The 22,198-nt window shown below is 42.9% G+C and overlaps 2 protein-coding genes across 4 annotated transcripts in view; one reads left to right on the top strand and one right to left on the bottom strand.

The window, feature by feature from the left end:
* Positions 1-11,637, top strand: part of SLC26A5 (solute carrier family 26 member 5) — a 33,498-nt gene extending 21,861 nt beyond the window's left edge. The window contains exons 11-20 of one of the 3 annotated variants that reach the window (XM_041474690.1): positions 1,263-1,376; positions 1,683-1,760; positions 3,168-3,263; positions 4,040-4,146; positions 5,305-5,374; positions 6,769-6,861; positions 7,771-7,893; positions 8,765-8,971; positions 9,252-9,306; positions 9,851-11,637. In XM_041474690.1, the coding sequence (XP_041330624.1) occupies positions 1,263-1,376; positions 1,683-1,760; positions 3,168-3,263; positions 4,040-4,146; positions 5,305-5,374; positions 6,769-6,861; positions 7,771-7,893; positions 8,765-8,971; positions 9,252-9,306; positions 9,851-9,993 (1,086 nt within the window). In that variant the 3' untranslated portion in view covers positions 9,994-11,637. Of the gene's footprint in view, positions 1-1,262; positions 1,377-1,682; positions 1,761-2,785; positions 2,882-3,167; positions 3,264-4,039; positions 4,147-5,304; positions 5,375-6,768; positions 6,862-7,770; positions 7,894-8,764; positions 8,972-9,251; positions 9,307-9,850 lie in introns of those variants that run through there. The other 2 variants (XM_041474691.1, XM_041474692.1) reach the window with 2 other exon arrangements.
* A 1,986-nt stretch (positions 11,638-13,623) lies between these two features.
* On the bottom strand, positions 13,624-22,115 carry PSMC2 (proteasome 26S subunit, ATPase 2). The gene is made up of 12 exons (XM_041474693.1): positions 21,958-22,115; positions 20,079-20,116; positions 18,838-18,919; positions 17,852-17,951; positions 17,400-17,531; positions 16,693-16,765; positions 16,453-16,548; positions 16,030-16,194; positions 15,446-15,533; positions 14,616-14,818; positions 13,979-14,075; positions 13,624-13,890 (listed from the first exon to the last, which is right to left on the bottom strand). The coding sequence occupies exons 1-12, from the start codon at positions 22,025-22,027 to the stop codon at positions 13,733-13,735; spliced, it is 1,302 nt and encodes a 433-aa protein (XP_041330627.1). The 5' UTR covers positions 22,028-22,115; the 3' UTR covers positions 13,624-13,732.
* Between the last annotated feature and the right edge of the window lie 83 nt (positions 22,116-22,198).

Below are 22,198 nucleotides of genomic sequence, written 5' to 3' on the forward strand. Positions count from 1 at the left end.
AGGCAACTTGTTTTCTGGGGCAGCAATTGGCCCTATCTGTACTTACATTCTGAGCATGATTTGAGTAATAAGGACTATGTTTAGGATTCCCTAAAATTAAAAGTCCTCCTCACCTACTCTGGCCTTCCTGTGCAGTTTAGAATCAATAGTTCAACTGGATTATTGGTCAATAGCATTGTGGTGTCAAGGGAGGAGAGTTCCTGTGCTGTAACACATCTAGAGCACACATCTGACACAGCACAGATTCCCCCTTATCAAAATTATTGCCTTCCTCTGAGAGTAATGAAGTTTACCTACAGACTTTTACATCTGGTCAGGTGAATCTCATCCTTCATGTCATTGTGCTCTGTTACCCAAAGAGAGAAGAGGACAAATCTGTAGCTGCATGAATGTAATTGGCTCTATTTACCTTAAACATAATCATTGCTGACCCGAGTTAAGCATCTAAATCTTTTCCTCAGGAGGTGCCAGATGCTACTTCACCTGGGTGTTAAAGTGTAGCACTCCTTGTCACAGTAGCAGTGCATGCCAAGTGTTTAAATGAATCCAAAAAGGATTGTACAAATGTGAAGAGAAATATTCATTGAGAATTATTGGAAATGTATGACTCAAATCACTCTGTTACAAATAACAAGATGCAGAGTAGTCTGGGGAGGCTTCATTAAAAGCAAATAATTTCTTAGGCATCAGAAATGCAGTACTGATGTAGGTGAAGCTCCTGACCTCACTCATGGGAGCAGTTCTCGTGTACGATCTTCCTGAGGAAGCAGCAGACACTCATTGGTTTTCTCATGTACAGCAATGGATTACCACTCATGGAAACAGAGGCAGGGCTGCTCATGGTTTTTTTTAAACACATAGGGTGGGAAACAAAGAAAGGTGTTTGCATGAGAAAACATTTTTCGTGTATGTTCAGGGTTACAGTTCAAATTATCCCCAAGATGAAAAGTCCTTAAAACAAGCAGTGCTGTAATTCTTTTTTATTTTCAGTCTGATTAATTCCCATAACATTTAGCAATAGGAAATGTCTCCAGCATTTCATCTGAGACTTTATTTAACAGATGACTTTACATGCATCAGCTTGTGCTTGTGTGATAACTACAAGTATAAGCTACAATTAGGTTGCTTATTCTCTAAATTGAGGTTGCTAGAAAGCACGGTAAATAAGATGTGGTTGTTAATGTCTGTGGATAGTTCCAGCTGGGTTATACTGCTAAGTATAAGTGTATATTTAGCTTTCTTTGCTCTATTGTTTAACACAGGAACTTATTGCCTTGGGAATATGCAACTCTGTGGGGTCATTTTTCCAGACCATTTCAATCACATGCTCAATGTCTCGGAGTCTTGTCCAGGAAAGCACCGGTGGAAAAACTCAGGTAAGGAGACTTCCCAAATCCTGAGCCAAATGAAGTTTACTCTTTGGAGCTCCAAAACTAAAGTCTGAAGCTTATCTAGATGGCTGTCTTTCTCTGCCTGAGCCAGAAGAATTAACTGGAGTTTCCCATGTTTCAAATCCAGACTGGGTCAGGATAGAAAGTCGCATGATAAAATGGGTGAACTGAATGGAAGGAATCAAAAGCCATTTGTACAACCAGCCTTGTTGAAAGCACAAGGGGTTAGCTAATCAGTAATATTTCCCCTGGGAACACTTCTGAATAATCTCTGGCACTTTTTTTGTTCAGATTGCAGGTACACTTTCTGCAGTTATGGTTCTGTTGGTAATTGTGGCTATTGGATACCTTTTTGAGCCACTTCCACAGGTAAGGGAGTTTTTCATATTAGGCATTGCATTGAATGTGAACAGTCATGAGTATTGCTAAAACTTGAGATTATGGGAGGGTTAGTAAACAGCAGTTAGCCTTTGATCCAGAAGCCTTTAAATTTTGTATGCGTTTTTGCTGTAAATTAGCCTAGAAATAAATAATGTTTTGAACAATTCAGCATGATTTTTGTTGTTGTTTTTAGTATTGGATATCCCGGACTCTGTCTTTAGAACATAAGAATACCTTCAAGCAATTCCCCTTTAGAAGTGTTTAGATTGGAAAAGACCTTTAAGATCATTGAGTTCAGCTGTTAACACTGCCAAGCCCACCACTGAATCATGCCTCTAAGTGCCACATCTACTTGCTTTAAATATCTCCAGGGATGGTGACTCAACCACTTCCTGGGTAGCCTGTTCCAATTCTTGACAAACACTTCCATGAAGAAACTTTTCCTCATATCCAATCTAAACCTCCCCTGGCACAACTTGAGGTGATTTCCTGTCATTCTGTCACATTTTATTTTGCAAGAAGAGTCCAATCCTCACCTGGCCACAACCTCCTCTCAGGCACAGAGAATGATAAGGTCTCCTCTGAGCCTCCTTTTCTCCAGGCTAAACACCCTCAGCTGCTCCTCATCAGACTTGTGCTCCAGACCCATCCCCAGCTCTGTGGCCCTTCCTGGACTCTCTCCAGCCCCTCAATGTCCTTCTTGTACTGAGGGGCCCAAAACTGAGCAGAGGATTTGTGGTGTGGCCTCACCAGTGCCGAGTACAGCGGGACAATCCCTGCCCTAGTCCTGCTGGCCACATATGATTGCAGCATAGGAATTCTGGGTTGAAGTTAAAAAGTTAAAAGAAAGTCACAGTTTGGCTAGTAGAAGGGCTGGGGCTGGATAATGAGTTGGGTTTGCTGCAGTTTATACTTACTTGTATAAAAATGAAAAAGTATATTTCTGATTTTTAAAGAAATCTGTTTCTGGTGATGTGCAAAGGATGATACACAATTCCTGTTTCTTGTTATAGGAGTTGGACCTTGGGTTACAACCATATGACTATTGCAGGAATTGTTTCAGTATGTTGTAGAGAAACATGAATTTGAGATTATAGTCTACTGCTTCAGGCACTGTAAGTGTAGCAGCATGAAGTGTAGGAGCATGTGATTCCTCTTGCTAGGAAAGAGTAAATCGAACTGAACTAAACTGGTTTGCCAATTCTGCAGCTGCAGTAAAAGCACATGTCCACTGAACTACCTGAAAAGTTTGGGGTTTTGAATAGAACATCACTAAGTTCAGTGGACTTATATCAGTTATAAAGCACAGGAGTAGTTATTTGTGATCCTTTGTAGTTCTTATTTGGCATTGAGTTTATTTTGCTTCTGAAAATTGCATTTCTGTAATATTCTTAGACAGTGCTAGCTGCAATTGTCATGGTGAACCTGAAGGGAATGCTTAAACAGTTTGGAGATGTCATGCACTTCTGGAGAACCAGTAAGATTGAGCTGGTGAGTATTGCACAGCTCAGTGCATATCTTTTACTATACTAAATTTGTTGCTATCCCCAAAATTGCATAGAAACTTACCAAGGAATTACAAATTAGTGTTGTATTGCAGGTGAACATAAGTCATGGAGCTGTAAGTACCTCGGGAGAGTGATCTGTCAGAGACAAGAATATTTTTGTTGTTGCTGAACAATCTTATAACTCAGGTCAGCAGTAGTTTGGTTGCAGTAAAAGCAAAAGCTCTGGCAGTTTTGCTATAGAAACTGCCCTAAAGATTGTGGGAATGTCTGAGAAGAATTTGAAAACAGAGTAACAAAGAAAACCACTTGAAGATATTTGCCATCTTTTAAGAGAAACCAAAAACCTGGCTGGAATGGGCCAGAGCTAAGAGTGTATTGGAGGGAACATTTTGGTGGCATTTCTCTCCTGGATGAACTGGCTGATGGAACTGAGTTAGAGCTACTTGCAAGCCTTGAATTTTTTTTTTTATTTTTATTTTTTAATCTTAAGGTATTTGGGGTCTGGTGATGGTAGAACAAGATTCCTTGGAGAACAGGACTTAAGCAATATGTGACAGTTTGTCATATGTTAGAGTGCTTTGAGCTTTTATGCCCTTCAGAAAGGTTAAGGCAATTCTCATCTGGCATCATGATGGGTTACATTAGAGCCCATTCCTGATCAGAAGTGATGCATGGGTTTTGTGGTTGGGTTCTGCTGTTGTTTTTGTTGTTAACAGGAAAGAGGATGCATAATAATTCTCACCTTTTTTTTTGTTTTAGGCCATCTGGGTGGCAGCTTTTGTGGCTTCTCTTTTCCTGGGACTAGACTATGGTTTGCTAACTGCAGTAACATTTGCAATGATAACCGTTATTTACAGAACACAAAGGTCAGATTTCTTCTTTATCAAAACTAATGTTTGCTGATCTTCTATGTGGTTTTGTTTGCTTACGGGGTGCAAATAAACAGAAGTCCATCCCACCCTCTTCAACTGCATGCTGCATGAAATTTCCTTCCTAATATAGGTCATGACCTTTGGCTCTGATCCAGGGTTCACTTTTTTTTTTCTGAGAACAAAATTTTTAGAGGGCATGAACTTGTACTCTCAGTAATAAACAGAAGATTTTTCATTTCACATAGTGATTAATCTTGTTTATTTCTTTTAATGCTTAGAGTTTAGAACTTTAAATCTTCTTTCTGCCAGTTTCAGTACATGGCTATGTTTTGTGTGCACTAATTGCCACAGACAGGCTGAGGTTATCATGGAATGAATGCTTAGGTATTTTAAAAGAAAGTTCTAATTTGTAAAATACAGTGGCTGTTCTTCTAGTTTTCAAGTCACTTCTTCCCATTCAAAGTGACAAAGCTCTTATTGTGAAGCTTTCCAGGTCTATAGTGAAATGATTTATTTGCATGTGTGGATAGGACTGGCATGGGAGGTTTCCGGGCTCAGGGTCTGGGACAGGTGGAAACTGTACAAGTCTTGGTTCTGTCTGCATTGGAGTGAAAGCAAATTGTGAAATCTCCACTCTGCATAAATAAGAGTATTTTTCTGCCATCTCTATACAGTTTTATTCTTGCAAACAGAACAGTAATGTACTTTGCTGTCACAGTTCTTGTGAGTTGGGAATATTCATCTGCTTAGGCATTGTTCTGGGAGCAGAGGGACTCTTCAAAATTGCAGCATGTTTTCTGTCAGTGTGAGCTTGCATGTTTGCAGGACAGTCAATAGAGTTGCACCAGTTGGTGCTTGTCCTAGGGTGACAGAGAATTTGCCCTGTACTTTTGCATGTTTTGACTCATGCTTTTCAGAAAATTACAACATTTCAGCGCTAAGCTTATCAATTGATTTTGCACTGACAGAAATAACTTTCTTTTAATTGTGTTCTGTCATAAACTGCTCACTGCATTTAACCACGTTTAGAAAATCCTGTACCAGACAGGCCCTGCAGAATGACCATTTAAAATAAGTTTCAGTCTGTGTTAAACACTCACTTTTCCACTTTTTAAGAGATAATACAGAAATATTTGTTTCCTTTCTCTCTAGCCCTGAATACAGAATCCTTGGTCAGATTCCCAACACTGACATCTACTGTGATGTGGAAGAGTACGAAGAGGTAGGAACATGTTCTTCTGCATTGGGGAGTTTCATTCAGTGGAGCAAAGACAGCTGTGGCAATTTTCTGCTTTGTCCTACCACACTGTACATGCAGTGCTGGCTGCTGAGCATTCACCTGTGTTGAAAGGAAATAAATAGATTTGGGTTCAGTAGTAGAAGTTGCTTTGTTCAAAATGCGAGCTCTTTGTACTGCCTGTACATTTCACCAGGCAGTGATCAAAAGTACTTTTATACTAGTTCCATTGTCCAAGTGCTTAGGAGTACCACTGCTAGACCTGCTATATAAACAAGTGCACACCAGGCCACCTTCTTTATTTGTGTGGCAGTAGTGCATGGAACCCATGGAACCCAGGATCCAAATTTCTGTGTTCTTCAGAATTGCACAAACTACTCAAAACAGCATCCCACCCGTCCCCTGCTCATTAAATATATGAGATTAATGGCACAATTGTTCATCATGCACTTAGCTTCTCATAAATGCCATTTTGTTCAACCAAAAGTTGATGAAAGCATTACATTTTGTTAGTGCAGTGGATATAAACATGCTGTATTTATTCCCAAACAGCAGCTACAATTTTCTGCACTCTCTGCTATGTTCTCAGAGATGCTGCTATGAAAGTTACATCGTCCTTTACTGAGGAACCAGTCTGTAAAAACATATGGAAAAAGATCATGCAGTTCTGCTTTAAATATGATGCAAAGCAGGAGTATGAGCGCTCTCATTTATATCTGTGTGCAAGGGAGAGGAGACTCCGTTTCTGTTGCACTGAATGCAGTCAGCATTTCCTCCTGGGTAAAGGTGGGGCTGGCAGCATATGGCAGGCTGGGTCTCTGCTGCTGGCCAGGTCATTTGCATGCAAAATGTCACAGTTCAGCCTGCTTAGAGATGACTGCATTTAAAGAAGGGGAGAGAAGTGAATATCAAGACCTGTCTGAAGGTCTGGATAAAGCCACAGATTTGAAAGGCTGGTTTTCTTGGTACCTGGGGAGTCAAGAAAGAAAAAGAGAGAAAGAGGGAAATAAGTTATTATGCCTGTTGAAAGGGAGGCTAAAAGGAAGCAGTTCTAGGAGTGCATGATTTCCTCGTGGTAATAGCAGCTGCAAATAGCAACATGAAAGAACTGCAAATATTTAATTTTTATGACTGTACATTTTGGTGTAATATAGAAGGAGAAATGTAACCAGGAATTGATAGTGTGCAGTATTACACTGGGAGACAGGGAGGTTCTGATCTCCTGGTTGCCTTTGCTCACAACAGTGCCAACCTTCTTTATCTGGCACATGCTGAGAGCCATCCAGGGCTGGCTGTTGCACTGCTGCATGTTCATGTGTCTTGTGATTACACAGGGGCTTTTATTCTGTTTAACTGTTCACATCCAATATTTTCCTTAGGTTAAAGAATATCCTGGAATCAAAATATTTCAAGCTAATACATCTCTTTATTTTGCTAATAGTGAGTCATATACAAGGGCACTGAAGAAAAAGGTGAGTAAAGTAAATTCTTTAATGTCTGTGTCCTGAAAATTCAAACTGGCTTCTGAAACATGCTCATCTTTCAGCTCCTTTAGTGTAGCCCTTAGCACAGTGTTTCTCAGCCTGCGGCCCCTGGTGATCTGTAAAATATGAGAAGGCGATTTTCCAGCCACCTACAAATTATCGTAGGAAGCAACAACATGGTGGGAGGGAATAAACAAAGTGTTGCCTCCTACTGACTGCTCGTGGATGGAAAGTGGTGGGTGCAGAGCACAAACTGGTCAAACCTTTTTTTTTCAGCAGGAAACTAGTTGCTGGGCTGAAAACAAAATGGGAATAAAAGTTTCCTTGTTGGGTAACTAACTTTACTGGAGTGTAAGACCGTGGAATACTGTGGGCATTTAGTGCCTCTCAAGGGCAGCAGATGACCTGCACGCGGGGCGTGCCTCCTGCCTGTGTCACCCGTGCTGTCACCGGGTGGCAGTGGCAGCAGCAGAAACGCCTGACCCGGTGACAACTGTGCCTCTACTAACTTCTGAAACATTTTTCTGTAGCTCCCATGGCGAGTCTTGTACAAAACAGGTGGGTGGTACTTGCCCTCACAAAGCAAGAGATATTGGTGATTATTGCCCAAATGCACTTCTCTCCCCTTTGCTCTCTGCACTCCAATCAGCATTTGGTTGAAACACAACACTCTCTGATTTCAAGAAAAGAATGAGATGCATCTTTCCCTCATCTTGTTAACACAGTGCTTGCCAAGATGATTCCTTCTTTACACTGTTCTCACCCCCACCGAGGGAAGCTGGAGAATGCAGGCTTCTTGTTTAAATTTATGGCAGTGATTAATTCAGTGCAAATTGATACTCCAGTGCCATCCTAACAAGCTGAATCTCCTCTGATCATACTTTCTCCTCCTGACAGACTGGAGTGGACCCTGGTGCCTTATTAAAAGCAAGGAGAAAAGCCCAGAAGCGCCATGCCAGGGAGATAAAGGCAGCAAATGAACACAGAAAGAAAGCTGTGCTGAAGCTGGTGAGCTCTTCGGTAAATATTTACCTCTGCTTTATCAGCTTACGGGCTGCTCTCAGGCGTTACCTCTCTTGTGTTTCATACAAGGTGTGCTGCTTAGGAAGGAAGTGCTGTGCAGTGGGGACAGGTGGCTGAAGGAACAGTGGAAGGATCAGAGGCTCACTGCTATATTGGATAATTATGTTGGGCCTTGATTGCTTTCGGGTAGCAGAGTAGCACTGAAACTCTCCACACTGTCATGCTGTCTCACCAGTGGTGTTGGCAGAAATCAAAGGGACTTTACTTCTCCCCACACACTTGGAATAATAATGTAGGAATAATATAGAATAAAATTAATTCTAATTAGCAGCCCCTGTAACAAGAAGGTGCCATCCCCTCTGCTAATCCTGGCATGGCCCAGATACACTGAGAAGGGTTATTTGGGACATGCTTGTACTTTTATGCATATCTAAATTCACCACCATGGTGGGAGACTGTGTGATTTTACCATGGGAAACCTAAAAGAGGCCTAACTTGAGAGCCCAATTGCTGTTCTTTATTTTGAATATATGGGTCTTGATGGAATCAGCCAGGGATAAGACAAGGAAATGGAGTAAAAATGTGTCAGTAAAGATGAACAGGTGTCACTGTTTGAAGGAAAAGGGTAATTCAGTCCTGAGATAACAGCTTTAAGCTGCTTGTGTGTGACTGTTAAAAAGCTGAGCATAAGAGAACAAACCTTGATATACACAAGATATGGAAGAGTGTGTGCAAGTCAAGCCAGTTTCTGTAGTGACCAGGAGCTTGTCAACTTTTAAAGGCTTAAAGAACACGAGTGAGGGGGGCAAAGGGATTTACATGGAAAAAGCACTGATTGCCTTTAAGCTTTATTCATCTTCTCTCCCAGACAAACGACGTAGAAGCAAGTGTAAAACATGAGATAGCAAATGATGACTTACCTGTGAATGGAAAATTTGCAGATTCTAGTGTACAAGACATGTCTCCTGATGAGCATGAACATTTTGTGGAGCCCAAATCAAATATTCACTCTTTAATTCTGGATTTCACCCCGGTGAACTTTGTGGATTCAGTTGGAGCAAAAACACTAAAATCAGTAAGTAGGGTTTTTTTTTTTTTTTCCCAGAAAAACCCACAGAAAACTTTTCAGATACCTAATAAGGAGCCTGTCAGCATGAGACATAACTGCCTGCTCAAGTATAATCCAGTATCTCACCTAATCACTGGTTTAATTTTGTAATTAAACCAGTGATTAGGTTTTTAGCTGAATACTGGGGAATGTGTATTCTGCAGCTTTCACAGTATTTGGCTTCCAGAACTGTGATATGTATGGTGATGTATTATCTGCATTTAACTTCAGCTTAACTCTGTTGTAGATTATAAAAGAATACAGAGAAGTTGGTGTATGTGTCTGCATTGCCAGCTGTAGTGGTGAGTTGAGATTTTTTTTTTGTGAACTTTATGGAAGAGATTGTGTTTTAACTCCTTCCCTCTGCTCCCGAATTTCCTGCTGCCAGCAGTGTCTCAGTAGTATCAGCACTTCACATAAAATTGGACTTGAGGAAAAGCAAGCCCATATGCATTAGAGCCTTAACTTTAGTGAAAGCAGAGCACTGATGGAATGAGCTTTGTGAGGACTGGATCCTGCTCCCATTTCTTCCAGCTGGCAAATGTGAATGCCACACTGAACTTAGTATCTTGAAATCGTAGTGGTAATGTAATGAGGAAAAAAGCCTGAAACGTTCCAATATCCAATATTTGGGATTGCAACATCTTCTGCCAAGAACAGGCCTCTGTCTCTGTCTGCACAGGCATAGACTGCTTGGAGTAGAAGTAGCATGTGATGCACTTGCCTGTTTCAAATTTTTTAGTAAGAGAACAAGTTCTCATCTTCTTCCTGGGATGCCATTGTCTTCTGTCTTTGTACTTAAGTGTACGTGTCGATGCCATGTTTGGGTTTTGTTTTGTTTTGTAGGCCCTGTTATGAATGAGCTGACGAGACTGAATTTTTTTGATAAAAGTGTAACAAGAGAGTTGCTGTTTCACAGTATTCACGATGCTGTCCTTGCTTGCCAAGTGAAAGATGGGTCTGCTGCACAGGCCGACTCCGACCTTTGAAGAGCGGCATCGAGCAGAATGGGAGCCAGATTTATGCTGATGGAGATTCTTCCTGAATATTTAATTTGCACAGTTTGAAGAGAGCCTGAGGCTGTTTGTACCTACGGGTATGGGGTGGTGCTTATTTTTTGTAGGAAGAGTAGATAAGGAAATGGAAGCCTTCATGCTCTTGAATTTTTTCCTTCAATCAGGGTATAGCCTTCCAATAATAAAAAAAGCACAAAATTATGCAAGAAAAGAAAATTCAGTGTATTCTGCTGCAGTCAGAATCTGGTGGACAAGGTGACATTCCTATTCCTGTTGAGAAAATGGGCACTTTAACTCACTACAAGTGGGGTCTTGCAGGAGGTAACTGTTCTGCAAGTGCAATACACTGTACCAGTGTCTTTAAATAACTTCCTTAGGTGACTTTTAAAGCCTGATGTCAACATCTGCATACAACAGATTGGTACAATTTATAATACTCTGCCAGCTGGATTAAGGAATTCACACTGGTGGCATTTAGCTGCTGCTGTTTTTAAACCTGGATGGTAGAGTTATTTTTTTTAAAAATACCTAACCTGTCTCAGCTATACCCAGTTCTTCATTTCTGCTCTAAGTGAACTTGAAGTCAGAAACTCATTGTTTAATTATTACATTATCAGTATGGTAGTTGCACTGCCAAAACTTGGTTAGGCTGTCTAGAAAAGAACACAGCTGATTTTAATCTAAACTTAATTTAGCTTCAAAGTTTAAAGACAAAATTGTTTTAAGACAGGAGTGTAGCCTATTTAAGTTAAGAACTGATGCCCTATATGCAGTCTCTTAAGCTGGAATGAAAATTTAAGGAAGGTCTAAAGTTTCAATGGTCAAAAAAAAAAAGGTACTTTTCTGTTGCCCATCTTCTTCCCAGTAGTGCTGCTTTTGCCACAGCTTTTAAGTGCTTTGAGAAATAAGAGTTCAATATGGTACATGATTGGGTTTTTGGAAGAAACAGTAGCGTGGGGTTTCTTTTTCTATTGTCAGCCTGGCCACTGCAGTATTGTCTCACTTCAGGTGTGAGGTGAAAACCATGGAAATCATGCAAAAGAAATCTTCAATGCCCCTGTCTCCCTCACAACAGTCACTGTGAAGCTCAGCAGAGGCAGGAACCTAAAAGTGTTTCTCTGTAGGTTATTTTGACAGCACAGGGTAAGTGGGGCATCAGTGACATTTCACTCAGCACCCTCAAATCACAGGTCCTGTGCATAAGGAATTCAGACACCTTCCTCACCTCTGGTCACAGAATGTAATATTTTATTTCAGGCTCTGTTACATTTAGGGCTTCTTCAGGTAAACTTTCCGGGGACCAGGGAAGTTGGGGAAGATACTTCATTTCCTCAGACTCCCCTGCCCATAAGGATGGGAAGCTTTCTGCATCAGAAATTGCTGCTTAGCTGGAGTTCAAAGGATGAAGTGCATGCATGTGAAGACATTGTGTGTACTTATTTAAACAACTTTTGGTACATTTTATAATGTTAACTAGTTCAACAAACCTTTGTATCTACGTACAGTATATTTTTCTACTTTCAGCTTGTTGCAGCTTCAGTTTTTAACTCTCTAGTCTCTTCAGTTCACATTGAAATCCTGTCAACTTCCAAAATAAAGTGATGTCACTTGTCAAAATTTTCCACTCTGTCATGGTGAGATTCGGTATGAGGGTCAGGCTGAGAGCCCCAGGTACAAGTGTCTGATGCCAAGGGAGGGGCCAGGAGAGGCTTCCGCCTCCAGCCAGGTCTTCCCTGCTGTGCTGGTTCCTGCTCTTCACTCCTGCCACCCCCATGAAGCTCTCTCCATTTCAGACCTCACAGCTGATACCCAACTTTAGCTGGATCTCCCACCATGGTAGAAACAGATGCACTTCCCAGGGAGCTGCTGAAATGCTGGACTGAAAACCTTTGCCCAAGAATGTCCCACGTCCCAGTCCACGCAGAACAAGTGCTCCTGCAAACCCCCAGCAGTGCTGGTAACTCATCCCATAGAACAAAATGTTCAGCAGCTTTTGCTCATCTCTTCCTGTGTTTTGCTGCCACCAGCTGAAGCACTGCCTGCTCCTGGCAGCCTGAGCCAGCCCCTAAAAAGGGAACCCACTTCCTCTTCCCTGCATTGATTAACAGCCCACTATCCAAAAGTTAAATCCTAGCTTAGGCTTGTCAGGGCCAGAATAAACAACCCCAGGTCCTTTAACCTTGTAACAGGGCTCCAGTTTGTCTGCAGGGACTGGGGAGTGCCTCCCCCCTGCTGCTGAAGCCCCACCACAGCAGATGGCACTGGATGGCCTAAGTCTGGCTGGAACCTGATAAAAATCAGGGTCATGTTCCTTTCCCCACCTGTTTTTTTGCAAGAGCACTGAGGCTAATTCAGGATACCTGGTAAGAACCAAACTCTTTCTCCATACTTCACTTACCCATCTCAAATAAAAGCTACACTTGATTTCAAGTGCTGCTCTGGTAAACAGAGATGCTGTCAGTGCTGCTTTCTGAAAATGAGAAACATTCTGTCCCACCAATAAACTTGCATCCCTCCCTAAAATGTTCTTCCTGAAATGACACACAAGTATTGAGATTGCCCAGGTTTCCCTATCAAGATACTGACACCAGCCAGAATCCTAACCCTGTCCATGGCTGCATACTCTCCCTATTGCACACAATTCCTATTTTTAAAAAAAAAATAAAGTGGCTTCATAATTTAAACTTGATAAATTCATGAGTCTCATTTTGATACAACTGACAATAAAACTTCTCCCACTTCCAAGACAAAGCAGTTCCCAAAAACATTTTTTCCCTCAGGTATTTCTTTAAGCTCTTCCAGCTCTTCTCCTGAAACCACTTTAATGCAACACTAGAAAGAAAAGGGAAATGGAAGGCTGCTGTTCTCTGTTGAGCATACCCAGCTCCACAGGAACTTGTCAGATGAATGAGGATTAACCTTTCAAGGCTGCCTGTGTGGCCAGCAACTCCCAGCCACTGCTCAGCTGTGGAACACCACGACCCTGTCTCAGTCATCCAGTGTGCAGCAGCAGCATCTCAGACAAGTCACACAATGTATCCAAGTGCTCACTACCAGACTGATGTCAAACTTCACAGCAGGAGCAGGGAAAAGGAATTTTCCATCCCACAGCACTAAGAAATTACACCTTCCTCCTCCTTGACCCATTTACTATTTTGTAAGACACAAGAAAGAATCTCAGCAAAAGGGGTAAAAAAACCACTGAAGATAAAAAAAAAAACAAGTTGTGACGGTACCAGAGCATCATCAAGGGAGGGAAAAAATGTCCCTTCATGTCATCCCATGGCTGGGCAATGACTCAGACCACGACAAGTGCCCTCCCATGGCAGCTCCTGTTTTCTTGGGACATACAAGCCCATCTCAACACACTCAGAAACACTGGAGTCATTCAGGAGTCTTCCAGCACCTCTATGGCTCAGATTCAAGTTTTGGGATGTAAATAGTGACCAGACATCTAAACTTGGGATGCCTGACATTGCCCAAGTATCTGATTTAAGATTATCTGTGGCTTAGGCCATGCTGCTGTAACCTCACTAAAATCTTTTCCCAATAGCATCAACAGTCCACTGGAGTAGAATACTCACAATGAACACACCCCTACCATTCGGAACACTCCATTTATTTCTAGCTTCCAAGAACAAAACATCAATCACTACACTTGGATTTTTGTTCCACAGAAAGTTTCGGGGGAACGGGAAGAACATTCCCAGTATTAGTTGTAGGTCATGTAGCGGGGGGTAGCGCTGAACTTGGCGTACGATTTGATGACTTTGTTCACCGCCTCCAGGAAGTCCTTCTCGGTGGCGATCTTCCTGCGCGCGCGGATAGCGAACATTCCTGCCTCCGTGCAGACACTGCGGATCTCGGCGCCTGAGAGAGACGGATAAACAACTCAGCACTGACTGCCAGGGCACAGAGCACACAGAACTAAGTAAAGACAGAAATACATTCTGCTTACCTGTGCTGTTAGGACACAGCCGAGCCAGCAGCTCGAATCTGATGTCCCTCTCCACACTCATCGAACGAGCGTGGATCTTGAAGATGTGAGTTCGCCCCTGAAGGAAAGGGAGGAGGACAGAGATGTTCATGGCATGAAAGAGGTGATGACTCCAGCCTGCAGCTGTCTGCCTCCACAGCACAGGCAAATGGAAAATACATTTTGTATTTGCTGCCCAACTACGGTTTCCAGTGTCTGGACTGGAATGTCTAAGTGTCCATGACACTAAAGTAAGAAAATAACTTTAGAAAGGGCTTTCATCATAGAAGAACCTCAAGAAATCGCTCTCAAAAGAGCCAAACAAAATACATTCCAGCTTCTGAACTAAACTGTGGATCTGGTTAAAGGATTTTTTCTATGTTGAGCCAGGAACATACAGTAATTACAGCTGCCCTCCATGGCTTCTCAGCCAGGACGGAATCTGTGCAGTGTGGAAAAACCTTTGGCACATCTTTAATGCCCCATACTTCCATGTAGTTTCACATAATTTAAGAGTGCTGCATTTGCTGATTCTCATAAACTTCCAGACAATGATGCCCTACCTTAAGAAACACTCTGCTATCAGAACACACTTGGCAGTGAAATAAAGAGTTCTCACCTCAAGATCAGGCAGGCTGAACTCTATCTTCCTGTCCAGCCTGCCAGGCCTCATCAGTGCTGGGTCCAGAGTGTCGGGTCTGTTTGTGGCCATCAGCACCTTGATGTTGCCCCGGGGGTCAAACCCATCCAGCTGGTTGATGAGCTCCAGCATGGTGCGCTGCACCTCGTTGTCACCCCCGGCCCCATCATCAAAACGAGCACCTGGAGAGGAGACAGACGAGTTTCACAGGGGGAGAGGCAGCTCCAGGCCATGGGCACAGAGGTGTCACAATGCCTGCAACACACGACACCTGGGAAAATGATTCTGAAGTGCATACAAGTATTTGTGATGAGTTCAAAAGGTCCTGAGTACAAAAGGGCCTCTATCTCCTTAACAACTGGTCAAGATGCTGGAATTTACCCATGTAGTTTTGTTTGTTTTGCCATTCCCTCAGCCAAAATCATCCTTCTCCCCTGTCTACGTAAGAACTGTTCTACTTTCAAAGAACTTTTCTTTTGAGAAAAAATAATAATGTTCAGAAGTAACAAAGGCATTGAGTGTAGTCCAGAAGCTGAAGGAGTTTAAGTTAACAGTACTTTTCTGCAAACAAATTACAAAGGTTCTTCACTAAAGTTTGAATAATCTGCGTGTTTCAAATGTTCAAAAATGGCTTCCCATCCCATAAACCACTTCCTAACAGCTTCCTGGACACGGGGTGTGCTGGGAGTAGTTTTGCTAACTCAGTATTTACAAGCACTTTTCTTGAAATGCAGCAACCCAGACACAGAACTACAAGAAAACGTGGAAGCTCTCACAGGAGATTAGAACTGTAGCTACTACAAACATACCTCCAATGGCATCAATCTCATCAAAGAATATAAGGCAAGCTTTTTTAGTTCTGGCCATTTCAAAGAGTTCACGAACCATTCGAGCTCCCTGAAAGAAAAAAAATCAAGGTTTTGTTAGATATTTTAGGCACATTAAAGGAAAATCAAACTTTTCATGCTTCCAAATACTTCTAAGTTTCCAATGCAAAAACTCTTTATTTGTTCACATATATAACGGGAGAAGTATAAAGCTTAAAGCAATTTATAAAGGAGATAAAAAATATTGCTCTTAAACTGAGAAGTACAGATGAAGTAATTTACCTCAGGGCCAACCAAAAAATATGTGGCAGGGTTGGGAGCAGAATCCTAATTCCAGAGTCATCCTGAACTGCAGATTGAACTCTGTACCGCAAAATCCCTCTCATAAGTGACAGCAAAGCTGAGGGCATGTCACCATTGCCTGACCTGCATGGATTTGTCTGATAGCTCCTGCCCCTGCACCTGCAGCTTCCAAGTACATCCATCCCTCACCCCCACTGTGGTGTCTGGCACCCACAAGGGAAATGTGCAAACCCTTCCACCCTCCATCGAGTACTTGCTCTTACCTCTCCCACATATTTCTGCACCAGCTCAGAGCCGATCACTCTGATGAAGCAGGCATCAGTCCTGTTAGCCACAGCACGGGCACAGAGGGTTTTGCCTGTGCCAGGTGGCCCAAACAAAAGCACTCCTTTGGGAGGCTCAATTCCAAGGTTCACAAATCTTTCAGGCTGTAACAAAGGGAGCCAGAAGGCAAGGTTACGTACGAATTAAAGATTATGTGCACCAAAGCATATATGCAAATCAAGGAAATCATTAATGAAGAGCAATGTAAATGAGACTGGGCTGGATTTCACTTGGTAAAACCTGACTTCCTTTCATTAAACTGTTTACACTCAATGACATTGTCTTTTCTTGCTTTTTCAGATGTTTACAGATGGCCAGAATACTTCCAAAATAACAGAAGCTTCAATCTGGAGGTTACTTACGTGAAGCAGAGGGGTTTCAACCACCTCTCTCAGCTTTTCAATCTGCTCTTTACAGCCACCAACATCGCTGTAAGTGACATCAGGTTTTTCTTCTACCTGCACAACAAAGAGGTGAGTGAGCAGTTACCAGCCTGATGCAGCAAATCTCCACAGGCTTTCAACAGCCCACAACAAAATCCAGCGAAAGGAATCACAATTACAAGATAAAGCCACGTCAAAATAAGTAAAGGCAACTCTCACTTGCATCATGGTGACTGTGGGATCAATCTTTGGAGGCAAGGGGATATGGATTTGGTACTTGTTTCTGTCCACCCTGGTGAGGAAGCATAAAGACTATTATTTTAACACTGGTTAAGTAAATGTTATGTAGAAATAACTCTGTAAGTGAGAAGCTGAATTCTTGAACTGTTCTTTTCTCAGGCATCAAGACAGCCCAGCCCTGAAAGCTAATAGTCAGGTAGGCTAGATAGTGGAATTCTTCCTGCAGAAAATTTTAAGGTTTCCAAAAGTATTAATTCCAAAGTATTTTGAAAATTAAGTTTCAAAATATCCCACAGAGCAAACTGGCAAAATACTGTCTCTTAAATCCTGTCTCTTACATCCTCAGTGAACATTTCCTGGCTGTTTTGAATGTAACCTCAGAGTGCCAAAGAAAGAGCCTACACAGGCTCCCTGAAAGCTGGGACTGCTGGGGCCTGAACTGAAAGGTCGCTGTCCAATGACACATGGGTTTTGTCAATTTTTGTGAAAATAACATCAAAATAAGATTCCAGCAGAGCATGCATGTGAGTTACTGTCATCCAAGAGAAAAACAGCAGTGGTGTCATTTCAACCACTGCAAAACCTGGAAATGTTGTAGTTTGACCTGTCAAACTACAACATGAGATAACTTAAGAGAAAGCTTCAGTCTGCAAGAAGACTCACAAGAACAGAAAGACTTTGCATACCCAACTCTCATGCCTTCTTCTATGTCAGTAGGTGCCACCTGGTCACTGAGATCCACCACAAACTTGGCAAATTGCTTGACATTGATAATGTACTTGGGATCCTCGGAGTCTGCATTGATGATCTTTGTGCACCTAACAAACAAACACAATTGCACCTCCAGGCAGACTAACTGTTTGCTAAGCATAAGCATCAAGAGAGTCACACTCTCCAAACACACCAGAATGCTTGTTGTACTTGTGATTACACCACTACAGCCTCATACAACAACTGCAGAAGTAAGTACAAGTATGAAATACATCACACATAATCACAGTTCCTTTATGATTCAGCGGTAAAAGCACTTTCAATATGCACAACATGGACTTCATTTTTTAAAAGAAGTCCACGCATAAGCTATACATCAGATTTTTAACACTATGGAGCTCTTCTGGAAGGGTAAGAGTGCTCCCACCTTGCAACTTGCAATGGCTGCTCGCTTTGGAGAGTTTGTTTATCTGCAGCCAGATCCCAAAGGGCAGGAGGAGCCAAGCCAGTGTCAGATTCCTTGATTCCTGCATGCAGCACAAACAAGATGAGGAGGAAACAGATAACTGGGATGTCAGCCATCCTTCCCACACCAAAACCTTAGAGATAACCCTGCAGGAAGTTTTTTGAGAGACATCCAAAACAACACACACACATATCCTTGATAGATTTCCTAAAAAACAAGTTTCCTAAGGAAAGAGCCTACGTGACTGTGCCAGCTGAACATTCAAATCCCAGCCTGGCCACCCTCCCAGACAATTCTGCAGTGTGGGGATGACTACAGCAGGACAGAGCATTGATAGTGTATATCTACATTTCACTAAAGTGAAACTCTTAAGTGTTTTCACTGAGCTCCAGTGCAAAGTATCAGAAACTAAGGGATTCACACAGATGAAAAACCCCATAAATCTTCCAAAACATGCATATAACAAGTACCACTTCCACAATGTATTTAAAAGAATCAAGATTATTTTGCAAGAGAAATTTTGATTCTGGCAAATCTCAGTCCAGGCAGAACTGAGAGCCACTGCAGGATTAGCAACAGAGTAAAAAAAAAAAAAAAAAAAAAAGAAAAACTAGGAAACAAATTAATTGTTACTGTTATCACTATTTCATTATCTGGTGTCAGAAAGGGGCATTTGTTTCATGCCACCATATATTTAAAAACCACAGTTTTGATTAAAAATGTGTTAAAGTACAAAATTACAAAATCAGATGTACAGATTAGCCCTGCCCAGTTGAAAAAAAACATCACCTAAGAAGCAAAAATCTCATGTTGCCAAATAAAGAACTGTGTTCTTTTGAGAAAAACAACAAATAAAACAAAATGCAGAAGTTGTTGGAAATCAACTTCTTGCAACACTTGTTTTGGTATCTGTGGCTCCTCTATAGCTTTCTACAACAAAAACATACCAGTGAGCTCATTGATTTTCTTAAGCAGTTGTTGAATATCATCTTCTACTTGCTTGATCTGCCTTGAGTACGTGCTCTGGCCCTGGAAAAGGAATATCACGTAGATTTCCTAAGTCAAATTATCTCATGTTTAGGAAAAAGTGACAAGAGCTGCTGCCCATCAAGATGTTCAACAGACTGTCTTGGTGTAACAGCCAACCATTGATGACAGCCAAAAAAGACAGAATTAACTTCCAGTAACAATATTTCTGTTTGCAAAACTGAAGTGCAGCTACACACAACTGACCATCTGGGAAGGTGGAAATTTTCCATGTTTGTAAACTTCAGTAATTTTTCTTTTAAACCTGTTCAGCCTCACTTTTTCAAACTATTTCTCCTACAGTTTAAAAATGACTTAGTAAAATCATATATACAAAGAATTCAGAATACACTTTTTGAAAACCATCCATACAAGTGCTTTAACTTCCTTACCCAACCTTTCCATCATCCACAGAGGACAGCAGAAGGATCAAGGGGCAAATCAGAATTCTTGCTTGTGATAAAATGCTGGTTTTGATCCAGATCTGCCTAACACAAGCAGATTCAGACCTGGATTTGCTGTACAATATCTGTTTTGTAGACCACTGGCAACAAAAAAAAGAAGCTGCAGTGGGTACCAGCTGTATTTCAGAGCTTTGTAAAGGAGTCTTGGTGCCAACAAAATTCAGATTTCTGCAAAACACACCTAAGCTGCAAGTTTCATCCTTCAAGAGTTCTTTTGCAGGCCAACTGTACTTCCCAGTGGAAAGGGTAGATTGGCATTTTAAGCCTTATTGTCTGTGGCAAGTGCCTCCCAACAGTGTGTTTTTTTAACATGATGGCTAAAAGCAAGTCAATTTGGTGGCAGGAGCGGGGTCTTAAAATTATTTTTTGTATGAACCAAGAAAACTGGCCAGTGACAAAGCCCTAGTAAAGCCCTGGCTGTTAGAGCCCTATGGCAATCAGCAATGAGATCCAAAACAAAAATAGAGAAACAAACCCTTAATTACTTCCAAGTTAACAAACCCAGGATTATTTTTAGTGTTGCAGGCTGTGTCTCACTGGAAGGTGAAAAGGAAGGGAAGATTTTGGCAGGAGAGAAAAGCACCAGGAGAAGCAGAGTTACTCTCCACCTGCTAAGTGCACACCCCTCCACTCCTGCCCTGTATTCCCCACAGGAACTCTTTGTGTCTTTGACCTTCCCACACCTGTGTGATACTTACATATGTTTTCAGCAAGGCAATATCTCCTTCATCAAGAGCTGAAACAAGACAGGAGAGACTTAACTTCCAGTTCTGAAAACAAAGCCAGCAGTATTAATTCTGCTTCTAAAACATCAAAACATGTATTTCGGAGAGATTCTTTTGAGTTTCCACTCTTCACTGAAACAAAGTGGAGCAAAAAAGCATCAGATATACAAAAATGAAACAGCATCTCCAGCTACTCTCTTCAGTCCAAAAGCCTGCACCACTCAGAGCTCACAGCAAGCAAGCCACTTCAACTCTGCTTCACTCGGAGTAGTCTCCCAGCCTATGACTACTCAAAAAAAGGATGGAAGATATCACAACTTCATCTTTTTAACTTTTTGTTTCTAGATGTTCAAGAAAGCATGAATGAAAAACTGCCACCACTTCCCACTAGTGATGTCTCTGCACAGAGGTGGCTCCAGTGACCCCCTCCATTAACTAAGAAAAATACACCTCTGCTAGTGTCACTCTGCCTCACCACTCTCACATCATTGCCATTTAAGAGATTTTCAACACCCCTTTCCCTTCCCATCCCTGTTTCCCCTCTTGTCTAATTCCACTCTTTTTAAGACAGATGGAGCCTAAACCACACAGTACTGGTGATCTGGGAGCAGCACGTGTTATACAGGATTCTGAAATCCTTCTGTGTTGATCTGTACTTCTTTCCTGACTATTTGTACCACCCCACTGACTGTTTTGTACAACCACTGAACACTCTGTTGCTATAATTTAGAAATCTTTCTTGAATGGGAATAGTTCAAAGTCCATCACTAATTACATTTTGCACTGCTTGTGCTTACAAGTGCTTTATTAAATATTTACTAACACGAAATAAAAAGCCACAATAAGTTAAAACATGAGGGGCAACCGGCAGCTTTCACAGCGCGCCGGTATCCTCGGAAAACTCGGCCGCCTTCCCCGGAATTCCGAATGACAGCGGCAGCACAGGGGCAGCTCTGGGGCGCTCCCCCCGGCAAGAGAAAGAAACTGTCATGGAATCGTCAAGGCTGGAAGAGGCTTTCACGATGATAAAGTCCAACCATGAGCCCAGCCCTGCCCCTGTAACCCCAGAAGCACATCACCCAGCGACAGATCCGGACGCCGCTTGAACTCCCGCAGGGATGATGGCTCCACCTCCCTGGGCAACCCATTACGAGATCTGACCACCAGAACTGCGAATTATTTTTTTTCTAATATCTAATGTGAGCCTCCCCTTCTCACCTTTAGGCCATTTCCTCGATTTCTCTCACTGTGGGTACGGCAGAAGATACCAGCCCTCACCTCACCGCAGCCTCCTTTCAGGGAGGTGCAACATTATCGTATCACGTTTTGTTGGACATTTTAAGTATACAAACAAGTGTTGAACCACAAAAGGAATTTTTCCTCTCACGATGAGGAAACTCGACATTTTAGGAACCTTTTGTAAAAAAAACAATACTTAGAAGGCGGATGGCCCATTCCTTCCCAGGATCTCTGCGGTTTCCCGGGCCACCCCGGGCAGTGCTTGCTCCGCACCCCCCACAGCCGGCTCTGCGTGAGGCCCAGCGGGCCCCGCTCGGCTCGGCCCGGCTCAGTCCCCACAGCCGGCTCTGCGTGGGGCCCGGCCGGCCCCGCTTCCCTCCCGCCAGCGGCGGCACCACCCGGGCCCGGGCTCCGGGCCAGGATAGGGGACAGTCCCGGGGCGGCGGCCGCAGCGCCAAAGCGCACATGAGAGAGATTTGTAATGCTTTTTAGTCCCTTTTCCCCCGCCGCTCCTCCAGCCCCGCCGTTCCTAGCACCGACATGGCCGCCGGCGGCGCCGCCCCACTCCCGCCCCGGGCGCTGCTCGGAGACTGTCCTCGCCGTCGGCGCTCACCGCGGATGGGTTTGTCCTCCTTCTCCTCCTCCTTGGTTTTCCTCTGGTCGGCTCCCAAGTAATCCGGCATCGCGCCCGCCCGCCTTACGCAGCACCGCGCCGCTTCCGCCCGGAACACAAACCAGGGTGCACCGCGGCCCGCGCGCAGGCAAATCCTTCCCCCCGGCGCCGCGGCCGCCGTCGGGAGTTCCGCGCGGCGCCGCCGGTTCATCCCGCGGCCCAGGGCAGCGCCGCCGGTGCC

This window comes from Pyrgilauda ruficollis, unplaced genomic scaffold, assembly GCF_017590135.1.
Source record: "Pyrgilauda ruficollis isolate IOZ18807 unplaced genomic scaffold, ASM1759013v1 scaffold33, whole genome shotgun sequence".
Lineage (NCBI taxonomy): Eukaryota > Metazoa > Chordata > Aves > Passeriformes > Passeridae > Pyrgilauda > Pyrgilauda ruficollis.